The sequence below is a fragment of the Astatotilapia calliptera genome, chromosome 17, assembly GCF_900246225.1.
Source record: "Astatotilapia calliptera chromosome 17, fAstCal1.2, whole genome shotgun sequence".
NCBI lineage: Eukaryota > Metazoa > Chordata > Actinopteri > Cichliformes > Cichlidae > Astatotilapia > Astatotilapia calliptera.
Genome location: NC_039318.1, coordinates 5,360,292 through 5,385,768, shown reverse-complemented (window position 1 = coordinate 5,385,768; position 25,477 = coordinate 5,360,292). Strand labels below are relative to the sequence as shown.

General features: G+C 40.1%; 1 protein-coding gene across 2 annotated transcripts in view; it reads right to left on the bottom strand.

The window, feature by feature from the left end:
* Positions 1–25,127, bottom strand: part of LOC113009003 (1-phosphatidylinositol 4,5-bisphosphate phosphodiesterase gamma-1-like) — a 40,685-nt gene extending 15,558 nt beyond the window's left edge. Inside the window, exons 1-13 of one of the 2 annotated variants that reach the window (XM_026147019.1) lie at positions 22,776–25,127; positions 11,509–11,658; positions 10,639–10,732; positions 6,344–6,391; positions 5,677–5,761; positions 5,448–5,528; positions 3,291–3,325; positions 2,872–2,944; positions 2,687–2,782; positions 2,286–2,404; positions 1,612–1,697; positions 1,333–1,453; positions 1,039–1,207 (exon numbers count right to left, since the gene is read on the bottom strand). In XM_026147019.1, coding sequence (XP_026002804.1) covers positions 1,039–1,207; positions 1,333–1,453; positions 1,612–1,697; positions 2,286–2,404; positions 2,687–2,782; positions 2,872–2,944; positions 3,291–3,325; positions 5,448–5,528; positions 5,677–5,761; positions 6,344–6,391; positions 10,639–10,732; positions 11,509–11,658; positions 22,776–23,046 — 1,428 coding nt within the window. In that variant the 5' untranslated portion in view covers positions 23,047–25,127. Of the gene's footprint in view, positions 1–1,038; positions 1,208–1,332; positions 1,454–1,611; positions 1,698–2,285; positions 2,405–2,686; positions 2,783–2,871; positions 2,945–3,290; positions 3,326–5,447; positions 5,529–5,676; positions 5,762–6,343; positions 6,392–10,638; positions 10,733–11,508; positions 11,659–22,775 lie in introns of those variants that run through there. The other variant, XM_026147020.1, reaches the window with a different exon arrangement.
* Positions 25,128–25,477: the final 350 nt, after the last annotated feature.

Here is a 25,477-nt window from a genome sequence, read left to right as displayed (position 1 = left end):
TCAGTCCACAGAGCCTTTATGTTGCTTTTTGCCCACTCTCTTTCTTATGGTGAACACTGACCTTAACTGAGGCAAGTGAGTCCTGCAGCTCTTTGGATGTTGTTCTGGGGTCTTTTGTGAGCTCTTGGACTAGTCGTCGCTGCGCTCTTAGGCTAATTTTGGTCAGCCGGCCACTCCTGGGAAAGTTCACCTCTATTCCATGTGTTCACCATCTGTGGATAATGGCTCTCACTATGGTTCACTGGAATCCCACAGCTTTCGCAGCAATCACATTTTCACACAGGGCGATGCAGTTCATTATTAAGGTTTGCCCCTTAATAATAAAGACCTTCATTTAGAAATGGCATGCTGTGTTTACTTGTGTATCATTGTCTAATATTTACATTTTGTTTGATGATCTGAAACATTTAAGTGTGACAAACAACAAAACAAAATAAGAAAACAGAAAGGGTGCAAAAACACTTTTTCACACCAATGTATAAATATAAAACGATTTTTCGACATTTCATTTAACACCTTTTTTGTAGGTGGCATTTCATTAACTTAAACTTCAAAGAGATTTTTGTTTTTCAAATGGCCAAAAGTAACTCTTTGTCTTAACTATAGGCAGACTAATTGTGCTTGCGTGCATTTCTAGCCTATAATCAGGAAGGATTGGCTGGTCATAGACAGGGTGGGACGCTGTGCTTTGGGGCTGATGACAGAGAGCTGAGGGCAGCATCGTAATTACTGTCAGCTACTCTATCTACCACTCTGTGGAATAGTCAAGCTTTCTGGTGAACATGTGGTGTAAATTTTCAGGATATGATGAAACTTTTGACCAGATATATACAGAGCTGAGAGCAATACAGCTTTGAATCTATTTTGAAGGCAACCTTTAAAAATAGTTTTATTTTTCCATTATCTACACCTCCTCCATTGTTCTGAATTAACTCACATCTCTGCACACATTGTTACCACCTGACAAACATCACTGTGTGATATTAACTTCAATTTAAAATGAAAAATCTCTTCAGTGTTGAGGTGTTGAGTATATACTTTGATGAGGATCTTCCTGCGGAGCTGGTAGGGCGAAGGAAGCTCCTCTGCGTTATTGTCAACCGGTTTGGTGAGCAGCAGATCTCCGAAAACTTTCTTGAAGTGCGTGGCCATGTTCCTCTGCTGGACCACACTGCAGTGGTCCTCGATGGATAAGATCACAGGATACCTGCAAAGACACAACAGTAGGTAGAAGAGCTGTAATGCTAAAGAAAAAAAATGGTGATTCAGTCGCTACTTAAAACTGCTACTTTAGCAATACGGCTCAGTAAATGAACACAATCATGTACTCACTCAGATATAACAAAGGCATGTTCTTTGATGGTATGCAGCACATCCAGGAATTTGATCTTGGAAGTTAATGTGTGGCCGTGGTAGATGATTGGCAGGTCATCAGGTCCATCCCAGCAGTCCACTTAGATTAGAAATTAAAAATCAAACATATAGTTAAGATTTTAGACCCTGAAATGAAGCCTGTATTGGTTAACCCAAAGCTTGTGGAACAGCACTATGTATGTAATAAACTGCAGGAAGGAGTAGTTCACCAGTGAGTTTAAAAAACATCTCGCATACGTTCAATGCAGCGGCAGCCCATCCTCAGACAGCGAGCGTAGGCTTCTAGAGATGATTCACTGGAAAACTGGTCACCTGTCAGGTACCTGAAAAAGCATGAATGTAGAAAACAACCTGGTTATAGCAGCGGTGGTTATAGAATAACTAATACTGTAGCAAGTAAAAATATACCGTAATGATATTTAAAAAAATAAATACTAACAACCCCCAGCACTACCCCTCGACGCAACTAGCAAGCAAAAAAAACCAAAAACAAAACAGACTCCAGTCTTTAAATTTCCACAGAAATATTGAATCGTATTGTTTTCAGCAGTTACCAGCAAATCCGAGGATTTTGAATATCTCTCTTGAAATATCTCTGTCATGAAGGACTTTTCAATTTCCAATTTTTTTAACTCAACATTTTTGATAATTAGATGTCAAAGAACAGCAATATCCCTTTCACTTCTGCGTTGGAAAAAACATTCAAAAAATGTATAAAAATCCTAAAAATATTAGCAAGCAGAATAAAAATTCCTATCTGCAAACTCAGTCTCTAATGACATGCTCTCTATAATAATAAAGTTGGTAGTTTATCACTGAACTTTTTAAACTGTCATCTGTGTTTAGCTTAAAAGATGTTCTTATTGAATTATGAATATTTGTGAACTTGAAAGATTTCCTGTGAGACCTACGTGTTGTGCGAAGATGAGATCCAGTACTGAGACAATGGCCTTTTCATGTCATCAGGAACTACGGGTGAAAGACGAGGGTCACACACAGAATTCTCTTTAGAGTACAGGAAGGTCAGGAACTAAAACAAAAACAAAAACAAAAAACAGCAAAAAGATCTAATTGTCAGGAAAACACTGTGATTTGACTGTATGCTCAAGTTTATCGAGAACATTCATCAGGCCAATGGCATTTCATCTCAGGTTAGGGTTTCACTTCAGTAATGTACCATTTTCCTTTGGTCATTTGGAACACCAGCACTGACCACGTATGTGTCTATAACAAAAGCAGCCGTACAGCGAGGTTGTCAGTGACCTGGTGGATTGTTGAGAGGTTAACTTTTTGTGCTTATTTAGTGTGTCACCTCATCCAGTTGTAGCATCGGCTCAGGCTGTGGTGCCCCCCTCATGTAGCCCATAAGAAACTCCCTGACACGACCAAGATCTGACGCCCAGGACTCCTGAGACGAGCCGGATAAAGAAAAGTAAGCGCAAAGAAGTTTTGGGAAGCTTTTTCTGTGTGCTGATGGGCACTCAATCTTTTCTGTACCTTCTGGTCCATCTGTAAAAACTTTTGAAAGTCATAGAGGGAGATTTGACATAGCTCTGGTCTGTCAACATTTCTGAAAAGACAGTGATTTACAAGATATTAGATGCCAGACGTCTGAAAGTACTATTGAATGAGAAAGCAGGCATGAAACATCAAGAATTTTAGTGATAGATAATTTCATTGTGATAGCTTTCTTTATTTTATTACCACCACCCCATCGCATACATAACTTTAAGAAAACATTTCACTTTTTTGGACATCCAAAACAATTATTAAATTTCATTAATGTGACAAATCATATAAAGATTTGAAATGCAAAACTTCCCTGATAAACTGGGAAAACTGGAGGAGTAGTGGGATAGCAGGGGATGTGAGGATGAAGGACAAGACACTGAGGACAAAAAGGTGGAGGAACTCACCGCAGAGGGAAGGAGAGCTCCAGCTGCTCAATAATCTGAAGAACAAAAGGGAAGGAACCAGGTGATGGACAGGTGGGAGGGAGCAGTAAAGGACAAAGTGAGCAAAGCGTGCATGAGAGCAGAAGAGGAAGTATCACAGCACTGGTGTGTTTACTTAGTGGAATTCTGAGCTACTGAAACTTTTAGCTAAGTGATATTTAAGTACAACAATCAAGATCAGATAAATATAATACTGTATAAACATATAAAATATTGCTGTTGTTTCTTCCTTGAGCTAGACCATCAGGGGTTGCCACAGTGGATCATCTCACCCTATACTTTGCAAACTCTTCTGTCACACCAATCCTCTGCATGCCCTCCTTCACTACATTCATGAATCTTCTCTGGAATCTCCTTCTTTCCTTCCTGCTGGCAGCTCAATGGTTAACATCCTTTGACCAATATATCCCCATCGCTTCTCTGCACATGTCCCAATCATAGGGTTGCCAACTTTTTAACTATCAAATAGGGACACTGGTGCACCAGAAGCACAATGCACAGTCAGCTGGGCAAAGTTTAATATGCACTTTATGTCCATATTCTTATAATAAAAATGCAGTAAAATGTTGGTAATCAGTTTCAATGCCTTTTCTAACACAATAAAGAAAAATAAAGTAAATGATGGTCATTTTTTTGAAAAAATTATCAGAAAAGAAAAAAATATTCAAATAAAAATACTGTAAATACAGGCTTCAATTACCCAGTTTATTATGCTACGGAGACCAAACGTTATTTTTACGAATCACGTGTTACTCCTCACATGTGGTGTGCCTGATAGGTCATCAGTGTTGGTTGTGACTGGACACAAGCATCCAGGGACATTAATAAGGAACAAACTAATTTGCCTCATTATACGCCATGTCTAGGCTAAAACGGGACAGTTGGCAACCCTACCAAACACTCTCATCCTTACCTCTTTAATTTTGTCTACAAATGTTTTGAAAACAATTATGTTATATTGCTGTTGTAGCAGCCAGAGCTTTAGAAAATTGAAGAATATAAAAACGACTAAAATCGTGCTGCATGATTTCTTGAATAAAACATCCTGAACAGGATTTCTCTGTTTGGTCTTAGGTATCAAAACCAATGTGTGCTCGTAGCATGCTAACACAGACACTTTGCTAGCTACTTAACATAGCATAGAAGTCTAGGAAAAAAACAACTTCATGTGTTGACCATAGTAAATTGTGAGCTCAGTTACTCATTTTGGGATATACTAAATAAAAAAATGAAGCCTATTTTGTACATTTTGGTCATGCTGTGTTTCAAAATGGAGGACCCGTGAGAAACAGCAAGCTAACTGCCTAAAGAGTTGTTAGTGGCATCATTTGCTAATGAGTGTGCTTTTCAGCCAGACCTGCCTTTCATGTCAAGTTTATTGCAACCAAGATGAAGACAGCGAAAACATTCATCTTGAGGGTTCAAAAGTTACTTCAGAAACTGATGGTTGACATCATGACAGCTCCATTTCCTTCACTGTCTATGCTTGCTAAGTCAACAACAAAAAAAGGTTCTTGAAAGATTTTCATCAGTTGCCACTTTGGGTCATGCTGTATAACACCCTGTAGCTACGAAGCACTAACAACATGTAATGGCATCCTAAAAAAGGCAACTGAGTCTCAGTTTCCTCAGTAAGCTTATTCCTGATCAAAGTGAAAATTGTCGCAGGACGTAGCATGCTTAGTTTATAGCGCTAGTTGCTGATATTGAACTTAACCCAGATTTTTTCCTACAGTTCCTAATGTCAAAATGAATCCTCCAGAGGACATGAAACAATTTAGCTGGTGAACAACCTACTATATCTCATCATATAGATTTAATGAAATCCAAACTCCAATAAGGAGTTCCTTATCATATCATTAGTGTAGGCTGTGCTCAAGCTCAAGCTCGCTGGCTTATTTCACATTCTGGTGTGGCAAGGTGTACCCCCCACCCTTGAAACCACTTGGACAGTAAAACTTTCCTTGCATAACATTTAGTATATGGTTTATAATAGTGACTTAAGAAAAACCTTCTTTATTGTCTTTTCCATCCTGATGATGCTACTTATTAAGTATACGATTTTAATACTTCCTCCAGTGCTCTGCAAATGTATGTAGGTTTATATCTGACACTCACACTCCTCTGTGCATCAAACATCAGTGTTCTGTAGAGCTGTGCAAAGTTGGGGTATGACAGGTCGCTCCTGGCCTCCACCTCCTATGTAAATGGGTTTGTTGTGAGTTACAGTGACACCAAACAGTGCTGTGGTCAAGTCAGAACATGCAGGAGAGCAAATTCAAAAAGGCAAAGAAGCTGCAGGCAGTAAAACATTAAAATGATCCTCAGACTTATGTTTCACTCTAACCTGTAGCTTGTCTTTGAGAAAGCGCATGTTGGGCACTCGATAGTTGACCTGAGGCAGCAGAGCTTTCACATCCTTTACTGTAATGCTGGGATGGGAACAAAAGAAAAGAAAGAAAAACCTTATTCAAGTGCAGTGAATCTAAACTCAGCACATGAAAAAATCAACTAGTTTGTTCAGAGTGAGTCACATGGTGGCAAATACCATACCGTTACATATGCAACTTCAGAAATCAATAAGAGATTACAGAAGGAAGCTGGAAAAGAATCTAGGTCAGCGCTCTTGGGATCTTTTAGGTTCAATGACCGCTATCACTACTGGTCTCAGACCTGCCACCTCCCACCTCTTTCTCTCTAGCTACTGTTACTATTTTCACAGGAGACAGGAAGTTGCCCTCTCCCGGCATCGCATCACATCACTTCCTCCTCCTTATCAGGGGGTGGCAGGCTGTTTGTCCTGGAGCTACTTCCACCCAAACAGAAGCCTGGATTTAAAATAGTCTGCGTGATATTTGCCTCGGAGCATGGAGGTGTATGGGCAGGTCCCTGGCAGAGTCTCTCTGATGAGATCTGGATATGATTTCACCGTAATTCCACCTGCTGTGGCACCCACTAATGAGCAGCCGTCATAGGCTTTACAACTGGGTGCTGAAGGCCTGCATGTCACTCACCTGCCCTCGTGGCTCCTGTCCATGACTTCAAACTGTTTCCTCAGCCACCTACAGAGGGAGAGAGGGTAAAGTAATAGGAGAGAGAAAGCATTTAAAAGCATTAAACTCTAACATACACACTTCTGGGTACTGTGCTAAAACACTGAAGTTAAAGGAAAGCACTGAATATTTTTAGACTTTGTTTTAACTGTTAACATAGAAGCAGAACATGTATTCTGACAGACTGTGCTCTGAAAAGAAGTCATTCTATTTTAGGTAAAACTAATAAATAATTTCCTGATGATAATGTGCCCAGTGCATCATTTTTGGTCATACTAACTAAAACATTAAGTCGATGTTATCGATTTTGGTTATTCTTAGTGTGAGGAAGGAACATTATCCATGGTGTGCTCATTTCCTAACAACTTGGGATTGCTGCAGATGGCTGACTCTCCCTGAGCCTGGTTCTGGTGGAGTTTTCTTCCTGTTAAAAGGGAGTTTTTCCTTCCCACAATTGCCAAGTGCTTGCACCTGATTGTTGATGTTTTCTCTATATTATTATAGGGTCTTTCCCTTACATTCTAAATTGCCTTGAGGCAACTGCTGTTGTGATTTGGTGCTATATAAATAAAATGGAATTGAAATTGCCGGTCATAGTGCCAAGTCATTCAAGTAGGATATTTTTATTGTCTTTCATTAAGAGTACCCTTCTTTTTCTTTCTTTTAAAAAGATCATCATTTATATTTGGGATGAAAAAGTTTCACTTTTAATGTCTTCAATATTAGTGCTACTTACAACATACTGTAACATTACAAAGCTAATCTAATTAGTGTTCCAGTGTTAAAACACACAAAGACACACATTACCAATGTTATACAGAGTTTCCCTTTTTGTTTAACTATTAAACTTTCAAAGACATTGAAGTTGACTTTTGTCATAATGCCTGCGTCTATTTTAAGTATTCAGCCAATGGTTCTTCTCCTTAACTTCATAAATAGATAAAATTATCCATTTCATTCCCTTCGACCACTTCCAAACATAAACTGTGCTCACTATGTAGACAACAAAACTGTCTTTCTGCCATACAACACCTCTCTGTTCCTCTGCTTTCACCACATAAGCCAAAAAACTGCCTCCGCACATTTGTCCGGAACAAATATTTTCATCCCAAAATAAATATTTGTCCTCACTGCTGACTCACAATTCCGTTTCTGTCCAGGTCACCACTCCTTTGATATACCCAGATCACAAATATAGACAGGTTTTTTTTAATTGTTTCCATTACTTCAGTTTTGTACTTTTAATTGGCACCAATTGGCCTCCCGTTTTGGTGGTTGTGGGGAGCATTGTCCAGTTTAATGTTTCATATTAAAAACAACCCAATTTCCGCACGTATATACAGCGAGGACAATAAGTATTGAAGAAAGGGAGGTGCAAAAAGGCATGGGACACCAGCTGATATCTAGCATCTGCCACTTAGTGCAAATTAAAATCAGCTTTTTCAGTCCCAACTGATGGCTTATAAAATGGTGTCTCATTACCAAGTTGTCACAGAAGAAACATCTCATGATGGGTAAAACCAATGAGCTCTCTCAAGACCTTTGCAAAGTTATTGTTGCAAAATATACTGTTAGTATTAGTCACAGAAAATCTTCGGAACTACTCAAGGTTCCAGTGAGCGCTGTTGGATCCATAATCTGGAAGTGGAAAGAACATCATTTCACCGTAAACTGGTCACGACCAGATGCTCCCCACAAGATTTCAGACAGAGAACTGAAAAGAATTATCACAAGAGTTTCCCCAGAGCCAAGGACCACTTGTGCAGAGCTAGAAGAACAAATGGAAAATTTACTGAGACATTCTTGTGAGAAACCAGCTTCCATCTATCAGGATGATGAAGATAAAACAGGGATGGAAGTTTCAGCAGGACAATGATCCCAAACACACAGCCAAGAAAACTCTCAATTTATTTCAGACAAAGAAAATAAAGCAGCTAGAATGACCCAGCCAATCACCTGACCTGAATCCAATTGCAACCTCATAGAAAAACAGAAGCCTCAGGATTTGAAGACTCTTTGTGTAGACCAAAATCACATACACACATATGTGTGTCTTATTTTGCCTTCCACACATTGTATTTCTAAAAAGCCCTAAGTTATACATTGCTACTCATTAATAATGGATAGTGGCTGCTGTGCATTTGCCCCTCTCTTTTGCTGTCCACTACAACAAGAATTGAAATTGAATTGAAAATGATTGCCAGATGATGTGAATGTATAGGTAACGTGAGATGCAGAGACATTGCAGGTGAGGCACTGAAAAGCCTTTTTTTTTAGTTTTGGGGAAGAGAGTGGGAGGGGGTGTATAATTTTCCTGCTCATTTTGTTTAGTTTTTGTTCAACAGTTTCCTGTTTTTTCCCAGAGAAAAGGAGAATTTCCTGTTGTTACTGCACTGATTATCTTCACCCCTATTTAAGTCAAATTCAACGTAGATCTTTTTTTCATTGTTAATAATCGATAAAAAATGTGGGCTATGGGGCTTGACCCGTTGGGCTGTTGAAGTGGGGCATGCCAGAAAAAGTTTAAGAGTTCATGTTTAGATTTTGACTAAAGAAAAGCTACTTGTTAACCTATAGCTTCTGCTGAACCCAGCTGGCCAGTCTATATAGGTTCCTGTGGACAACTTTACAGCATTTAAAAGCATGTTTATAGCCTTCTTTAGAAAGCTTCCCTCTTCATAATAACTCTGAGTGGGGCTAACTTCTTTTTAACTAATCAATCTGAATAAATGAGTTATAGATAATCAACCAGCCAAACTCCTTTTCAGGGAAAGGAAAGAGAGCATACTTGCTCCTTTATTGACTTCGTACACATCCATCACATCGAACTGACATCATTGACATCAACTGGAGTGAAATCAGAAAGCCAGAAAAAAAACTCTTAATAGGTTGTCATGTAAATAGTACTAACACAAGAGACTACAAGTTAAGTTTCCTACACATATAATCTTATATTAACACAATAAGCAGGTTAGAACTTCTATTACTGGTTTGTCACAAAACACACTATAATCAGTTCCCAAAGAACTGATGGAACTCACATCCTTTGCTTTCCAAAGGATTGTTTTGATGAATGGTCTCAAAGGTGCAGCCATGCTTTCCCCACTATTCTCTGAACCTCCAGCTTCCTGTTTATTTAAATGTCAAAATAAAAGCTTCACAAACTTCTGACATTTAATAAAACATCCTGTACATTAATACTTAATAAGTAAGTAAGTAAAATTTTATTTATATAGCACATTTCTAGATAAAAGATCACAAAGTGCTTCACAAGGTATAAAACAAAAACAGACAAAAGTTAACAAAATGCAATTATAAAAAGATGTGTTTTTAGTTGTTACTTACTTACTGTCTCTTTAACACACCGAATAAAATCAGGACACTTGACATATTTCTATGTAAAGCAAAGCTGCAGAGTGCCTATATCACCATACTGCAGCAATTGGATCACTATTTGTGGAGGAATTTCTAACTTTCAGTTTCAAATCTATGAGGTTCTAGCTAGACCCTGGATGTAAGTAGTTAATGTGAATTTGTGAGAACAGCACCCCCAAGGCTGGAGACGGAGCAATACTGGAAGAGCTTATGGGAGAAGGACGCAACCCTTAACGGCAATGCTCAGGGGCTAGTGGATCTAAGAGCAGACCACAGCAACCTCCCTTAACAGGGTCCAGTAACCATCACAGTGGCAGATATCCAAGAAAGGGTCTCCAGTATGAAGAGTTGGACAGCACCAGGGCCCGACATGGTTCACGCCTACTGGCTGAAGAAGCTGACTGCACTCCACGAGCGTCTGGTAGCACAAATGAACCAGCTGCTAGTTAACGAGAGACACCCAGTACTAATGAACCAGCTGCTAGACACCCGGAATGGCTAACCGAAGGCTGGACAGTCCTGATCCTCAAGATCCCCCAGACCGGACCGGTCCCTTCCGGTGGTCTATATATGTGTAAGTATATGATTATTGTTTTCTACTCTTATTATTACTCATAATACAGATTTTCATCCAGAGTTTCTTCTGATGTTTGCCACAGGTTTCTTGTGATACTTGTCATTCTGGTACAAAGCTACACTGATGTGATCAGAAGACCAACTGTAATAAATCTGAGAGTCTCTTTGTCGTTCCTCTACCTTCCCAGCACAAACTGCCCTTTAAGATGATGGACAGGAATGATTTGTGTGTTGATATAGGAGCATATCCATTTGTGTATATGAAGCCTCAGGTTTACAGCTCTCTCAAACACAAACACACAAACCTGTCAATCTGTTGTGGTGCCGGTGCCCTCTGCGTGTCCATCATTAGCCAGTTGAGTCCAGTGATCCACATGTTGACTTCCTCTTCACTGAAGGCTACAAACACAAATTCACAGAGCAAGAATGTTTTTAGGGCAACAATTGTCCTGCTAAAACTGAATTGTAGGTATTTTAAATTTTGTAGTTTTATTGTTGTCTTGAATTCCTCCAGAAATAAAAGACCATACCCAACAGTAAAATGATTCTCATAACAAATATAACTCTGTATCAAAAACTATTAAAAACACACACTAACAAATAAGAGTTCATTTTCCCCATAGTTGTTATTTTGAAGATTTACACCTTCACTTGGAAACCAGTAGTTTTAAACCCACGTAGGTTCCAGGTTTACTCATTATAACTGAGGTCTGTACGATTCATTGTAAAGTAACAGTACAATATAAAACACGGTTGTTTTATTTGTTGTTGAAAATCAAATTTTAAGATGTGATTTTAAGTTGATTACATAACTAAGCTTTGCTTATTATGGTTACTTGGCAAATTATGATACTGTACACTGAACACCAGGGGCCCACCAACATATGTTTGCAGTAGAGCCTTAACATCATGATAGAGAAACCAAGCACATTGTTAGATTGTGTCAAAATGTGGCATTTTGACAGTAATTAAATAAACAGCAGTGCTAAACTGATTGTTTAAGATGAACAAAGTTGTGAAAATGAGTAACAGAAAATATGTTATGTGATGTGATGCGAGTTCTAGTTGAGCAGCAGACATGACTGTGAGAAAAACCAAACAGTAGCTGTGAAAACACTTTGGGAATCATCAGTACACATACACAGACAGTAGCTTATATACACACACACACTGACCAGCTACACTGAGGCTCCGGAGGCGAAACTCCAGGCCGTACAGCACTATAAAGCAGTGGGTGGAGTCCAGCTTACGAGCCTCCTCAGGGTAGCGCTCAAAATCACGGGAGCCCTTCCCCAACCGCAGCTCCCGGATCTCCCGTATGTCGACTGTAGGAGGGAGAGAGAGAGGAAGGAAAGATTGTGTTGCATGAATGCAAATATGCACAACCATAAATCACACTTTGGCACGTTGTTCATTTCAGTGCCAAACACACAGAAATCTGCTGCTGAAGAGCTGAACAAATACTCAGTGTTTGTGTGTGAGAGCCCAAAAACACACACTAACATTTCTGCTGACTGCAGAATGTCTGCAACACACCGATGTTTACGCTTTCCTTCCACATTATTAAAGGAAAAGATTCTCTAATGTATTTTTAATTTGAGACTCTAGTAGTTTTGCATTATTAACAGTGCGAGATTATACTTTCAGTCTCCCTTCTGATTGGCTTCTCCTTGGAAAAAGAAGTTTTGAATAACAGGTGGGTGGGGCTTCTGTACTCACAGCCAGAGCTGTGTGCCTGAGATGACCATATTAGGTCTATCTGCTCTCAATGACATCACAGAGCAAAGAAAAGAAAGAAAAATGTCTCAAATTGCGAGTTTAGAGCTAAACTTTTGGGTCATGGGAATTACTTAGAAATATTCTGAACTCACTGAAACAGAAAAATAGATTAGGCCCCTTTTTATAATCATGGCTTTAAGCCACTAAATTTACTTAATTTCGTTTATTAACTTAATTAAAATGTACTGAGGATGCTCAACGACATTTCAAGAGTCCAGGGTGTACTCTGTTTCTCCCCTTATGACAGCTGGGATAGGTCTCAGTCTTAAGCATCTGGACAAAAAAATATTCGGCCTGCTATAAAACCAATTTGTACCTTTAGTCTCTGTGCAAGCAGCCAGGCGGTGACCATGAAAACAACATAAATAGACATAAACTTTGGTTAGAATTACAAAACGAAACATGAGAAAACTTTACTTTGGTTCTGATGGTTGGAACTTCTTCTGGAATTCTGAAGCAAATTGTGAACATGCCTGTTCAATGTCAGGGTAAGCACACAGTCCGAAACTATTCTATGACTAAGACTGCAGTGCACATTGTAGGCACTGCACTGTAGTGCCTACAATGTGCACTGCAGTCTTAGTCATAACATAAAGTTATTATAAATAAGTCATTTTTATTTCTCAAAATATAGCACGTCAAGCAGTTTTGTTTATTTGATGAAGATTTACATGCAATCTAACCGTTGGCTTATTTCCTGTGTCATATAAAGGCTTTCATAGATGTAATGCACACTTGTGGCTCAGTCAGTGAAAGCTCCACTGGCAGGCTTATGGAGTCGGGTGACAGACCGCCGAATATGATGTAAACTCCGGCCTCTGCTTTGACACTGGCAGCAGTCGACACACCCACAAAGAAAACCCCAGCTTACTGACATAGCAGATGTCTTGTGCAAACACACATAAACATAGGCTCAAAAATGCTCTGCCATTCACAGACCACAGAAAGACCCACTGTAGCACACACACACTTGAACTGAATGTGACTTTTATAAGCCTGGATGTGATTTTTCCACCACAGAGAAGCTTCTTCCGAATAAAAACAGGAATCAAGCAGAAGCCCAACAGCTTTTTTCCCATTGGCATAAAAAAATCCCACCAGGAAAAAGCTATCTTTCCAAAATGTACACTGCAGGGCATACACAACAGGGAACACACAGCAGGGGAAAGAACAGTGTTCCGGGTCTTTATCAAGCCAAGGCCATCCTCAGCAGGTTGTAAATAATCTGGAATCAAACAGAAATCTGGTTCCTATCTGAGCCTCCTGCATGTGGAGATGACATGGAGCACGTTTGGCATGAGATTAAGAGAAAGCCATTTTCCTCAGATGGAAATGTGGCCGTACTTCATTGAGATGGGGTCCAGCACTGGAAGCAGCAATTTCTTAACCAGAGATCTGTTTGGTTTCAGTACATGGAAATAATAACTTTATAAGATGTAAAAAAAAACACCATTATAAACATAAATGATTCACACATACATTAGCTTAAAAAATATCCCTTTGATTGTCTCAAAGTAAAAATCATGGTGAAATTTAAAACAAGATCCAGGTTATTCGTACTTGGAAATACTAACCTGGTGTTGCACTCAAACTAAACCAAGAGGAAACACAGCTAATGTTTGCTTGGTAACTCTTAATAGCGGTCTTCATGATCATATACAGTCATGTGTAAAAGAAAGTCTTCACACGAATGAGGACCAAGAAAAACCTCTAAAAGCACATAGAGCAGAGCTTAAGGTTTCAAAGGTACATCTGAACAAACAACAAGACTTCCTACAAGAAAAGAGACAAAAGTGGAAATGTTTGGCCATAATGCACATAATGCACAAAGCATACCAGCGCAAACACCTCATACCAACTATCAAGCACAGTGGGGGGTTGGGGGGAGTGGACTTGTTTTGCAGCCACAGGACCTGGACACCTTACCTTGACACCTTGAATCAACTATAAACCCCTTTGTATACCAAAGAGTCAAATGTCTGACAGCTGAAAGTTGTCTGAAACTGGGTTCAATTCAATACAATCTTATTTATATAGCGCCAAATCAAAACAACAGCCACCTAGAGGTACTTTATATCGTAAGGTAGACCCTAAAATAATACATACAGAGAGAACCCCAACAATCATATGACCCCCTATGAGCAAGCACTTTGGCGACAGTGGGAAGGAAAAACTCCCTTTTAACAGGAAGAAACCTCCAGCAGAACTAAGCTCAGGGAGGGGCGGCCATCTGCTGGGGAGAGAGAAGACAGATAGATGTCATGCAACAGGACAGTGATCCCAAACACAGCAGCAAGCCTGCAACAGACTGGCTGAAAAAGAAAAGACCTAGTCAGAGCCCAACACCAAAAACTTTCACTTTTTTAAGTCTAATTTTATTTTTGTTTGTCTGATGCATCATAAAACTCCTTTTTAGGCCATGGCCTTTTTTATATCCCTCAAGCTAGACATGTAAAAAACAAAAATGCCTCACTATATGCATCAGTCATGAAGCTATACAAAGTGCTTCACAGTCTAAGCTGAGTCACTTTCTTCCCAAACTAATTTTAGAAATACCTCAAAAACCTCCTATTTGTTTTCCTCTGCTCGCTCTCGTTATTATTTCCTGCCATTTCGTTTGGACTCCGGACAATAAGGCAAACAGGCGCTCGGCTCACCAAACGTCACACTTCGCTCACCATAACTATGGCAGCACACACCCAGCCTTTCCCACTCCGCAGTATGCAGAGACTGATAAATACCACACATATTACGGTCTTTAATCCGGGTCTAAGCTGTAAACATAGCTGTGATAAAGACACACAGACTCTGCAATCTAAAGTAAAGTTTAAAGAATAAGTAGGGAGACGTATCCAAAGGGCCAATTGCACATTTAGCATGTAAGAGTGTGAGGTAATGTCAGAAGCCTCACAGAAAGAAAATACAAGGTAAACCTCCATCACAAAAAGAGATATAATCAGTTGTTTTATCATGAGAGCAGCTTATGAACTTCTCTGGTTTGCTGTCAATACTCAGTGCTAGACGGACACTGGCTGTAGAAACTCTCCTAAAAGCCATTTTGTGCATAGCTGACCTAAAACCACACACCACTGATAGCTGCAGTGGACTTCCAGTGAAACAAATTTCTTCTGGTACAGCTAGTAACAGAATTTCCTGCCCGTTGGAACAAATAGTTTATGGCAGCTCAAAGAATTTGAATTGAAGGGAGGGAGGTGTTCAGGTTAGACAAGGACTAAATAATGAACAGTTAGAAGGACTCGTCATTGAAAAGCTTGATATGACATAACTGTAACATGGTTTAATAGTATTATTGCTGCGCAAAACTTCTAAGCTTTCATTATCGAAGAACTCAGCTGACATCCAAACACAGATGTATAGCCCAGCTAGACAAGGCAAAATGAAGTTAAATTTAATGGAGATTACAAATTTGGAATTTAAATATTTAAAAAATAATCAAAAAATCCCACTTTAATACATATTATGACTTATGGAAGCTGTCATTACCGTGCATGAGCAATGCACTCTGGGTCGACGATGTGAACCTCTTGCACTTGCTGTAGTTATATAAAAAGCATCAAAAATGCCACGTTGCCCCACTTCTGGCTCTGATTTCCATTTTCTACTGTAATTCACAGATGTTTACTGTTAATAAGAAGAGTAGAAAGGAGTGGGAAAGGCTGTGGATGAAGACAGCTTCTAAAAGTAACAGCAGCTTTCTTCAGGCACTTCAAATACATGTAAACTGGTCATCAGAGGTGGACTGATACTGTGGCCTCTAATGGACAAACTATGCAACACGACTAAAGGATATTTCTCTTCTCTCTTCTTTACTTTTTAGTTTTCATTTAGTTATAAATGTAGATACTGAAAGACTGCCAAACAGCTTATAACAGACAATAATTTAGGCCCATGTATAAATAGGTAGGGCTCTTCAGACGCTTTTCTTTCCAAGCCCTTAGACCTGGATGACTGAGAACCTTCACAGACATAGGGCTCTACTGGTAATTATGTTGCATCTTCAGGAAGAGACATGCGTGGTAGCCATGCAGGGAGCGATGGAGAGCCTGAAGCCAACCAACACTGTGCTCCAGGACTGGTGAGGTGAAACACCTCTGGTGATCTGTACACAAAGGCACCTACCGCTGCTAATAGGCAGGTTCACTTGTCAAAAACCTTTACACCTTTTACTTCTTTTAGACAATCTTGTCAACCAAATAATGTAGTTGAACTAAATTTTGAGTTGGCTCTGAAGGAGGGGAGAAAGTGCATTGCTGTAAAGGAAAATGTTCATGCTAGACAAGAGAAAATGATAGTAAAAATGAATACAAAAATGCAATTTATCCAATTTTTTGTGCTGTCAGCATTAATCTCGTTAAAATGACGTTAACGCCATAACCACATTAACACGGCAAATCTCCGTTAGCGAGTTAGCATGGGTCGTCCCGTGCGTGGGACTGCACGGCGTCAACACATTAGAGCGGTTAGCTTGTTACCGCGTTAGCGCCGTACAGCCCCATGAAGATTAACGCTGATAGCACTACTTTTTTTTTCATAAATACTAAAAGACAAAATCATACCTAAAATTTATATTCGATTAACTGTTAAGCACTGAATAATGCCTGGCTCTATCCTTGTTTTTCACTCTAATGGAGACAATAAATTAGAAGGAAAACATTTACTGAGGTCACAGATCAAATAACAAAGGAGAAGTTTTTCCACATACTTACAACCTTCTTTTAGTGACCACAGGAGTTGCCCCCTGCTGGCCATTATAAAGGATGCAGACTTCATTTTTCAGATTCTGAAGCTACTTTTCTATACTCTGTATGGTCCCAGCTTAATGGAGCTAAAGAAAAAATTTAAAGATGGGAGGACAATCGACACCGCTGAGAGCAATCTCATATTTTTCAGCATAGTGATCTTACATATGCACATTTCAGATAAACTGACTCTGGCTAACCCTAATCAAGAACAAAATTGTTCTTTGTTGATTCAAAATACTCTGAGTATCTCAAACATCCAACTCCTCATTTGTGGACCATGTCTCTGCTTCCTGTAGATGACGCTGGGCCTTTTGTTTTCGGCCCTTCAATCTGAGGCAGGAAGTGAGACACTCCTTGATAACCCCATACTTCCTTTGCCTCAAGACTTAATACCTCCACTGTTTGCCAAAGTGCTCATCTCAGACAAAAAACACTGAATCCAAGCATGCAGGTGTGTACATAGCTGAGCAAACAGTAGGGGAAAAAAACAACAAAAACAAAGGAAAGAAAAGCAGGAGAGAAGGGGAAGGTCATGATGGTCTAAGCGTGAGATAAATGAGCTTGTAACTACAAAAAGAAAGTGAAAGAAAGCAGAGTGAGAAAATAATGTGGGAGGTCAGAGAAAATCTGGAAATGAGAAGGGTGTTTAGGTGAATGCGTGGGGGCAGGAAAATGAGAAAGGACAGCTGGGGGAAGAAAATGGAGAGGCGAGAAGAGGAGGGATAAACATGGGTGGCTGAGAGTAAGAGCTGTGGGAGCTAAAGTCAAAGAGAGACCTGCTGAATTCCTAGAATCTACTGATGAGTTTTTCCAGTGGGAGGATTTTTGTGTTTTTGTGTAAACGGGGTGTTTTTGTTTTTACCATTGTGGGAATGTGTAGACTTGGACAGAGTAGGTGTTCTCTGTGATTTTGTACATGCTCACACTTGAATGTTTTTCCCTTCATTAGCCAAGGTGCTGTTTTTTGCTAGGTTTACAATTAAGGTTAAATCAGCCTCTGAGCGTTCAGAGAAAGATTGGCAGAGGAGAGTTCAGAAGAGAGGAGGGGCAACTACAGATAACTAAACAGTATTAATAAATTCTTCATTATTCACCTACTGGACATCATCTGCAGAGCAAGTAACAACATGTGATTGTGAAAAATGAGATGCAGAGAAGTCCAGAAACCATCTTTTACTTACAGTCTGTGGTTCTAACAACTGCTGACTTGCCCAACCCCTTAAATGACTGCTAGCTTAAGAAATGCTTACTGATACTGAACTGTTTGTTGTTGAAACAGAGGGCCGAGATGGCACACATGAACTTTGCTACAGTTTGAATATCACAGCTCAACAATTTAAAAAAAAAAGGAAGGTCATCTAAAAACTATAGGCTAGCTTTTCTGTGTTCTCCCAGCTTCTGTGCTGTATGTTTTAGCTTTTCATTGTGAATGTGTTCATAAAATAAAAATTTCATTCTGCTGCTCACACAACAGACAATGATCGAAACCCTCACAAAGCAAATAACACAAAATATCTTATTATTAAGCCAAATTACACAATGACTTTAATAAAAATCAGTGGCAACAGATCCTGTAGTGAATCCTAATTTCAAATGTATGTCCTGGTTTAGGGCTGCTTTTCAAGGAAAATGTCTGATTGGCAGCAGCCTCATTTTTCAGCATGACAATGACCCCAAACACATCCAGTAAAAGCATACTTAGATACAAAAACACAATGAAATATTATCGGTCGTGGACTGGCCTCCCCAGAATCCAGACCTGAACTTTATTGAAGTGGTGTGGGATCATCTTGACAAATAACAGCACAAAGGGCAGCCACCATCCAAAGAAGAGCTTAAGAAGCTTGGAGTGCTACTCATGTAGAATACTTATCGAAATTACAAGGAGGCTGTTCTGAACCACTCTCTTGTTGCCTTATAGATTATATATCCATTTATGTTTGGATAGCTTTCAATAAATCGCTGCACCAATTTCCAATTTTTCACAGAAATTCAGTTGTCTCAAGACTTACAGAATACTGTATATATATATATTTGTATATATGACCTACTTGGTTTGGTTTTTAAAAAATCATGGCTTGGATCAAAATACAACACCTGACACCTATTTAAACCTCAGTTTTCTTGGTTGTCAGGGTGATGCGTCGCCTCTGAAGAGTTGCTGGAGTTAAAATAACACATGGCAGACAGAAGGAAACTCTAGCATGCCAGTTGTGAATACCATAAGTTTTCTCAGTACTAACAGAATCTGTAACAAATCCACTCCCGGGCAACAAAATCCAGGACGCAGACAATAGCGTCCACACCCCAGACAGGACGAATCAACAGCCCAACAACAGCCGCCTGCTTTAAGTTTACCACTGCCACTTGACTCCACTCCAATAGGCTGTCTCAGTCGTCTAAGCCCACAACCTGCCAGTCAGTCAGTCAGGATGTTGGGCAGCCGGCAGAAAAGCTAAAGCTGGCCAAAGATCCACGCCGCAGCAGCATGTGTGCTGAGAGTGACAGGCAGGCTGACTTGGAGGAAACAGAGGTCACAGGGTCATGATCTGTCTGTCGTCTGAGGGCCCTGTCACAGTGTCGGGACGGGAGACACTCCGACACTGTGGGGAACAGCCTGCCACAGCAAAATGTCATTTTACAGCAACGCTTAGAACGAAAACCCCAGAAACCTGTTTTTTCAAAGGATCAGTTAACTATATATTGATTTTGCTTCAAGCTTAAGCAGCATCCAGATCTCAGAGCTTTTTGCATCACCAGCAAAACAATGCCTTTTTCCTGAGCTTTCAACCACATCAGGTCTGGTTTTCATCCAGTGACTACAGAGGGAATCTCATAGCTCAAAACCCCCGAAAAAGGAACGCTACTGAGCCATGAGTTCCATGAGAAATCAAACTTTAAAGCTCTAAAACACTCTTAAAATTGTTAAATACAAAACCTTTATAAGGAATCTGAATTAGAGCGTAAAACTGGACAAATTTAGTTTTAAATCAGAAGAAACTTGATTAAACAGTTGGCTAAGCCTTCAAAGTCAGCTTTTCCTACATTTACTTTGAAGTTGGTTTTATTTTAGGCTGTCAAAGTTTCTTTGCCCACAAGCGCACTGTGGAGAAAGAAAGTGCTGTACACACAAACACACACGGTGTGCATAAATATTTGTGTCATTTGGTTTGTAAAACCTCACTTTCTTTATCCATAGTGCACTTATGGACAAAGAAACTGAGACAGAAATACAACAAAATGTGTAATTTTTGTACATTTGCACTGTCTCAGTATAAGGCCTCACTGGGCACTTGACTGTACTTTTATCCTTTATCCTGCTGCCATAACAGATAAAAATTAACATTAAACTGCATCTTAATGGGTCACAGCTGGTATGCTGTATTTAAAAAAATGGATGGATGGATTTAAAAGATGTAACCGCTTGAAGGTGGTGTTTTCAAGAAGTGGATTTCACACTGTTTAGGACATTAAAGCAGAGTGTGGTTTAGGACAGGTCTCTATTGACAATGGCACCTGCAAAAATCCTCAGCTTGAGGCTTTAAAAAGCTTTGCAGCCCAGTGACCAACATCAAGGTGTCCATATCCATCTTTTACATACAGTCTATAGTTGGTAATCACCTCTTAAAAGCGTGAACACAGAGCTGAGGAAGCAGACTGTGGTGTCCTGTTTCTTTGCTTGTCAGCATATTTCACTGACACCTAATCGTTGGCTGATACTTCAACATCTTCTGATACACAATCTGTGCATGTGATTTGTGGAAAACAGCGCCATCATATCCTGTATGAATGTGTTATTCTCAATAGTTAAAAGATTTCTGAGCACAAATATTTAAAATCAATCAAACCTCTGCTATAGAGAAATACACCCAATTATTGTTATTTTGCATTTTTATAAAGCTTCTTCATAACTATGTAATCACTGTATGTATCTGGATATTTGTTTGTTGTATATATTCTTTTTTAATAATAGACATAGATTCTCTTTTTTTCAATAAAGAGAATTCTCTGTATGCCTGCAACCCTTATTTACAGCAGTGTTGCCAACTATATATCTCTATATCAACTATTTTCTCTAGATTTACCCACTTTTTATAGCCCTACAGCAGCCCCACCTCCCAAAAAAGAAAAAAAAATACACAGTACCACATCACGCAATTATGCCTTGCTTTCAGAACAAGGTATTCTCTTTGTACGGATCAGCAGTGAGCACTCAGACAGAGGCTGTACTGTGTGAGGTGTGTAAAAAATGTTAAGAAGTTCTATGGGATCTATTGTTCTCCTTCATTTAACTCATAAATATAGCGTAAACACAGCCATTCACATTCATTTGTGTGAATACAAAACTTTGTCACATCCGCAGATTTATCTTTGAGGCTTGATGAGTCTGTGAACATGGGTGTGATGGTTCAAGACAGAAGGCCTTTCTGTGCTGCTGCCTCAACTTCAGGTCATCAAACACATGATCCACTGCCCCTGCTGTTGAGCTCTCATTATTTAATAGCACGATACAGAAATCTTGCATAAGTGCAGCAAGTTAGGGAGCATATGAGCATACACATAAATACACATAATAACTCTTTAACATTTTTATACAGACTACAGTTTGTAATGGGATGATTGTAAATAAAGAAAGGAAACAGGGGTCAGGACATAATTCTGATAATGTGAATTATATATTGATGGCTAATTAGCCAAGTGCTCATGTTGCCTATGCTAGTTAGCCATGTTAAGCAGATTAACGCCTGGAGAAAACTGTATTGATCACTGCCTTTCATTTCAGCTTTTAATGTAACTGACGTGGGAAAATCTGCTGTCTAGTGTTGGCACTGCATCTATGTGAGACTGTTTCTAACCACTTTTATATGACGCATAATATCTATTTTGAAGATTTTTCAAATAAAGACTGAACTGGAACATCAGAATATTGGATTTTCTTTAATAACCTTGTCTTGATGAAGTGATGGTGGGGTTTTTTTTCCTAAAAATTCTCATTTACTGCCTTAAAAAAAAGCCAGGTATCAACCTAAACCAGACAGAAAACAGCGAGCAGAGGAGAGAATCAAGCACAATGGTACCAAAACAGCAGTAGAGACTTTCACAATGAGCTGAAAGAGTCCACATAAATAACATCATACTCAGATTTCTAATAATGCGTTACATGCATGGTCAGCAGCTCTGACCATGTGTCAAACTCCAGTCCTCGAAACTTTGAAATGTGTCCCTGCTGCACAAACCTGAATAAAATTAGGTCATTGGAAAGACTTGACTGCATGCCGAGGTGGCAACCCCTAACCCTTGTGCAAGTAAGTTTAAATAAATTTAAGTTTTAACTTCTAAAAGTACTTTTATTGCACCATATTCATGAGCTGCTGTACCATGAATCAAATGGCTGAATTGCCACCTCAGCATGCAGTCAAGTTCCATAGAGTTCTGATAATGACCTACTAATTTTCTCCATGTGTTGCAGCACAGACACATGGAAACGTTTCAGGACTGCGGCCTTCGAGGACTAGAGTTCGACACCTGTGATGTAGAGCAAACCTATACGTTTATGGGATTGGTTCTTCAGGTTGTTTTATATGGAGCGCTGCTGTCTGAATCTGTGGTCTTGTTTCAGAACAGCTCCAAGATGGAAAGGCTCAACCAGGTTGACTCTTTGGTTGACTCAAACACACTTCTGCGTGTTATAAATGTGAGACAGATATTTCCATGGTTTAAACATGCTTGTGTTTTGCGGGCTGGTTTAAACTTGGCAGACGCAAACATTGGATTAGCCTTAAAAGCCTTAAAAGCACAATTGTTTCACTGCTGCTAGTTTAGAAGAACTGTTTGACTTTTCAACATGAATTACTGACTTTAAACATTTCACAGAAATCAATCCCCAATTTTATACTTACTCTCTCCTTCTATTTTGTCTGGGTTTCTGCTCCACACTATCTGCCTCGTGTCCTGCCTTATCTGGAACGTTCTCCTCTCAGGGCGCTGAGACTTTTTCTGATAGAAGATGGTCATCACTGTGCCCATTTCCAGGCTGTGGAGGATGCGGGCACCTGCCTCAGACCAGTCCAGCATCCTGGAGACCATGACTGAACCAGCAGCCCCTGCAACACTACTGGGGGCCTCCTCAGCACAGCCATTGAGGCAGCCACTGAATCTGGCTGCACACATCTTCACTGCATCGCTAAAAGTAAACCTTGCTGGATTACTAATCTGTTGTGATTTGTCGAATAGGATGCTTATCCTTCAGTCACCAGCTGCAAGCAACAAGGACAGGGGTATTCAACATGTTCAAGCCCACTGGGGTCAGGAGGAAATCTGGTTATGAACTGTGTCAGTTGGGGCAGCCAGAGTGAATAAAACTATTCCCCAATAAAACACAAGCTAAAAGGCATCAGTCAGCAGCTGCACAGCTCAAACACCGACCCGTCTGAGATGTGAACTATCCTCTGGTACTCTGGAGGGGGGAGTGTATTCCTGTCTTATCCTTTCCAGATGCTTCTGGCAGCACACCAGTGAAATCCACTCGGGGTGAGTTCTCATCACCGCCAGACAGCGTGATGATCCGGCTTAAAATCCTGCTTGGACGCCTCGCTGCTCTCGCTGGGCCGGTAAACAAGATGTGGATCCCCTCACCGCTGACTGACGAGAATCAAGTCGGGGCTGGTGACAAAGACGCTGGGTTATGCAATAACGAGCCGGGCAAATACCCGGAGTGGCGGCGGAGAGGAGGACGGGCAGCGGCGGCCGCTATGTGGCGGCTTCACGGAGACGAAGAGACGCGCGGATGGGAAAGCACGGAGCAGCCGCGACGAGACTCGGGAGCGCTCCCATCTGCCGAAGCATTCTGCTCCCTTCTCCCTCTCTGTTCCTCCTCTCCCTGCTCACAGGATCCACTCACCCGTGGTAGAAAACCCCTTGAGACGGGTGCAAGACTGTGCGGTTAATTTCACCAGGTCCTCCCTGCTGCTCCTTCCCCAGGATGTCGCTCTCTGTCTCTGGATCTGTGCGTATCCTCAGCTTCAACGCCAGAGGTCTTGAGAGGAAATTAGTGCCAGCAGACCGGAAAAGCTTGATCCGACTTTTTTTTTTTTTGCCTGCTGTACAGTATCTGAGGGAAGATGAGGGGAGTAGAGGGAGAGTCGCAGGGACAGCCAGAGAGGGAGAGAAGCCAGAGAACAGAGCGCCCCCTGCCGGCCTCTACAAGATCTGCAGGTGAAAGCGTTTTCTGCAGCGAATGCGCAGTGGACTCAGCGGGTATCTGGGCATGTCAGGAGGTTAAGTGCGGTTCAAATTACAAAGGTCACTGATGTGTCACCCAGTAACAGTAAATCAAAAGACTGGTGAGCTCGCTAGAGGTTGTTCTTTTTGTTTATTTTGTTTTGTTTTTATGTCGTAGCTGAAATTTAGATTTCCAGGACATTATACATATAATCGTTTTAAACTAATACTGTTAATAAGGGGAGCATGTTTGGGAGCATTTTGATGGATTATCTGACCAACATGTTTGTAGTGTACAACAGACCATTCAGCAAGTTTGTGCTTTAATTCTGGGGGGTGAAACTGTAGTGGCTTATCAGTCCATTACCTAGCACTAATTAGCCAATATGTCTGCATCTTGCGCTTATTTTATGGATGCACTTTGCAAATTGCGTGTGCTATTTAATATGCCCCCCCTCTTTCCAAATATAGTAATTTATGTCCTTGAAATAAAAAGAATACTGGTTAGAGTCAGAATCTGAATCTCATTTCCAGCTAGTATATACAGTATTTCTTAACCGCTTCCACTCCCTCCTCTGGGGTATCCCTAAAAAGTCATCCTGAACTCTGTTCAAAATGCTGCTCTGTGGTTTCTTAATGTACCTATTAGAACTAATTTTAGGATTGTATTGATCACTTTTTTTCCCGCGTCACTGTAGCAATCGGAATTGTCTTCTGAAGTCCAAGGAAAATGCCCAGATTGATTGTGCCAAGTGGACCTTTTGCTATTCTGGTCCACTTGATTGTCATAGTTAATTAGAATTTTGTCAGGATTTTTTTTTATTACTTTTTAAATTTTAATATTGTTATTTTATTTTAAGTCATTACAATCAGAACAGACATAACTGGGGGATGACGAAGAGAAAGAAAAAGGACAGAGAGGTTGGGAGAGAATGAACAGAAGGATAGGGAAAATAGAGAAGAAGAAGTCCAAATATATGTGGACCTAACAGGATAATAAATTGATTCTCATCTTACTGCACAATGCAAAACTTTAGTAACTTTTATTATGTACAGTACTTTGCAGAAGTCTTGAGCCACTAGTCATTTATTTTTCTTATAATAAAAAAATGCATTCTTCTAACTTTTAAAGTGGTCCCGAGCTTTTTTGTGTGTGGAGATTTTCACTCGTTTTCAGTCGCGTCTATGCACATTGCCACTTTTGTTTTTTAAGTCACTTACCACTGACCTATCAGCCAAGCATTAAAAGCAGTGTATCAGTGTGTTGTCTGCAGGAAACAGAAAACTTAGCAAAGAAACAACTTAAAATTATACCTTTAGACACTTTGTTACTAGCAGCCAGAGGCAAAAAGCACATAATTGGTTCCCATTTCTTTACACA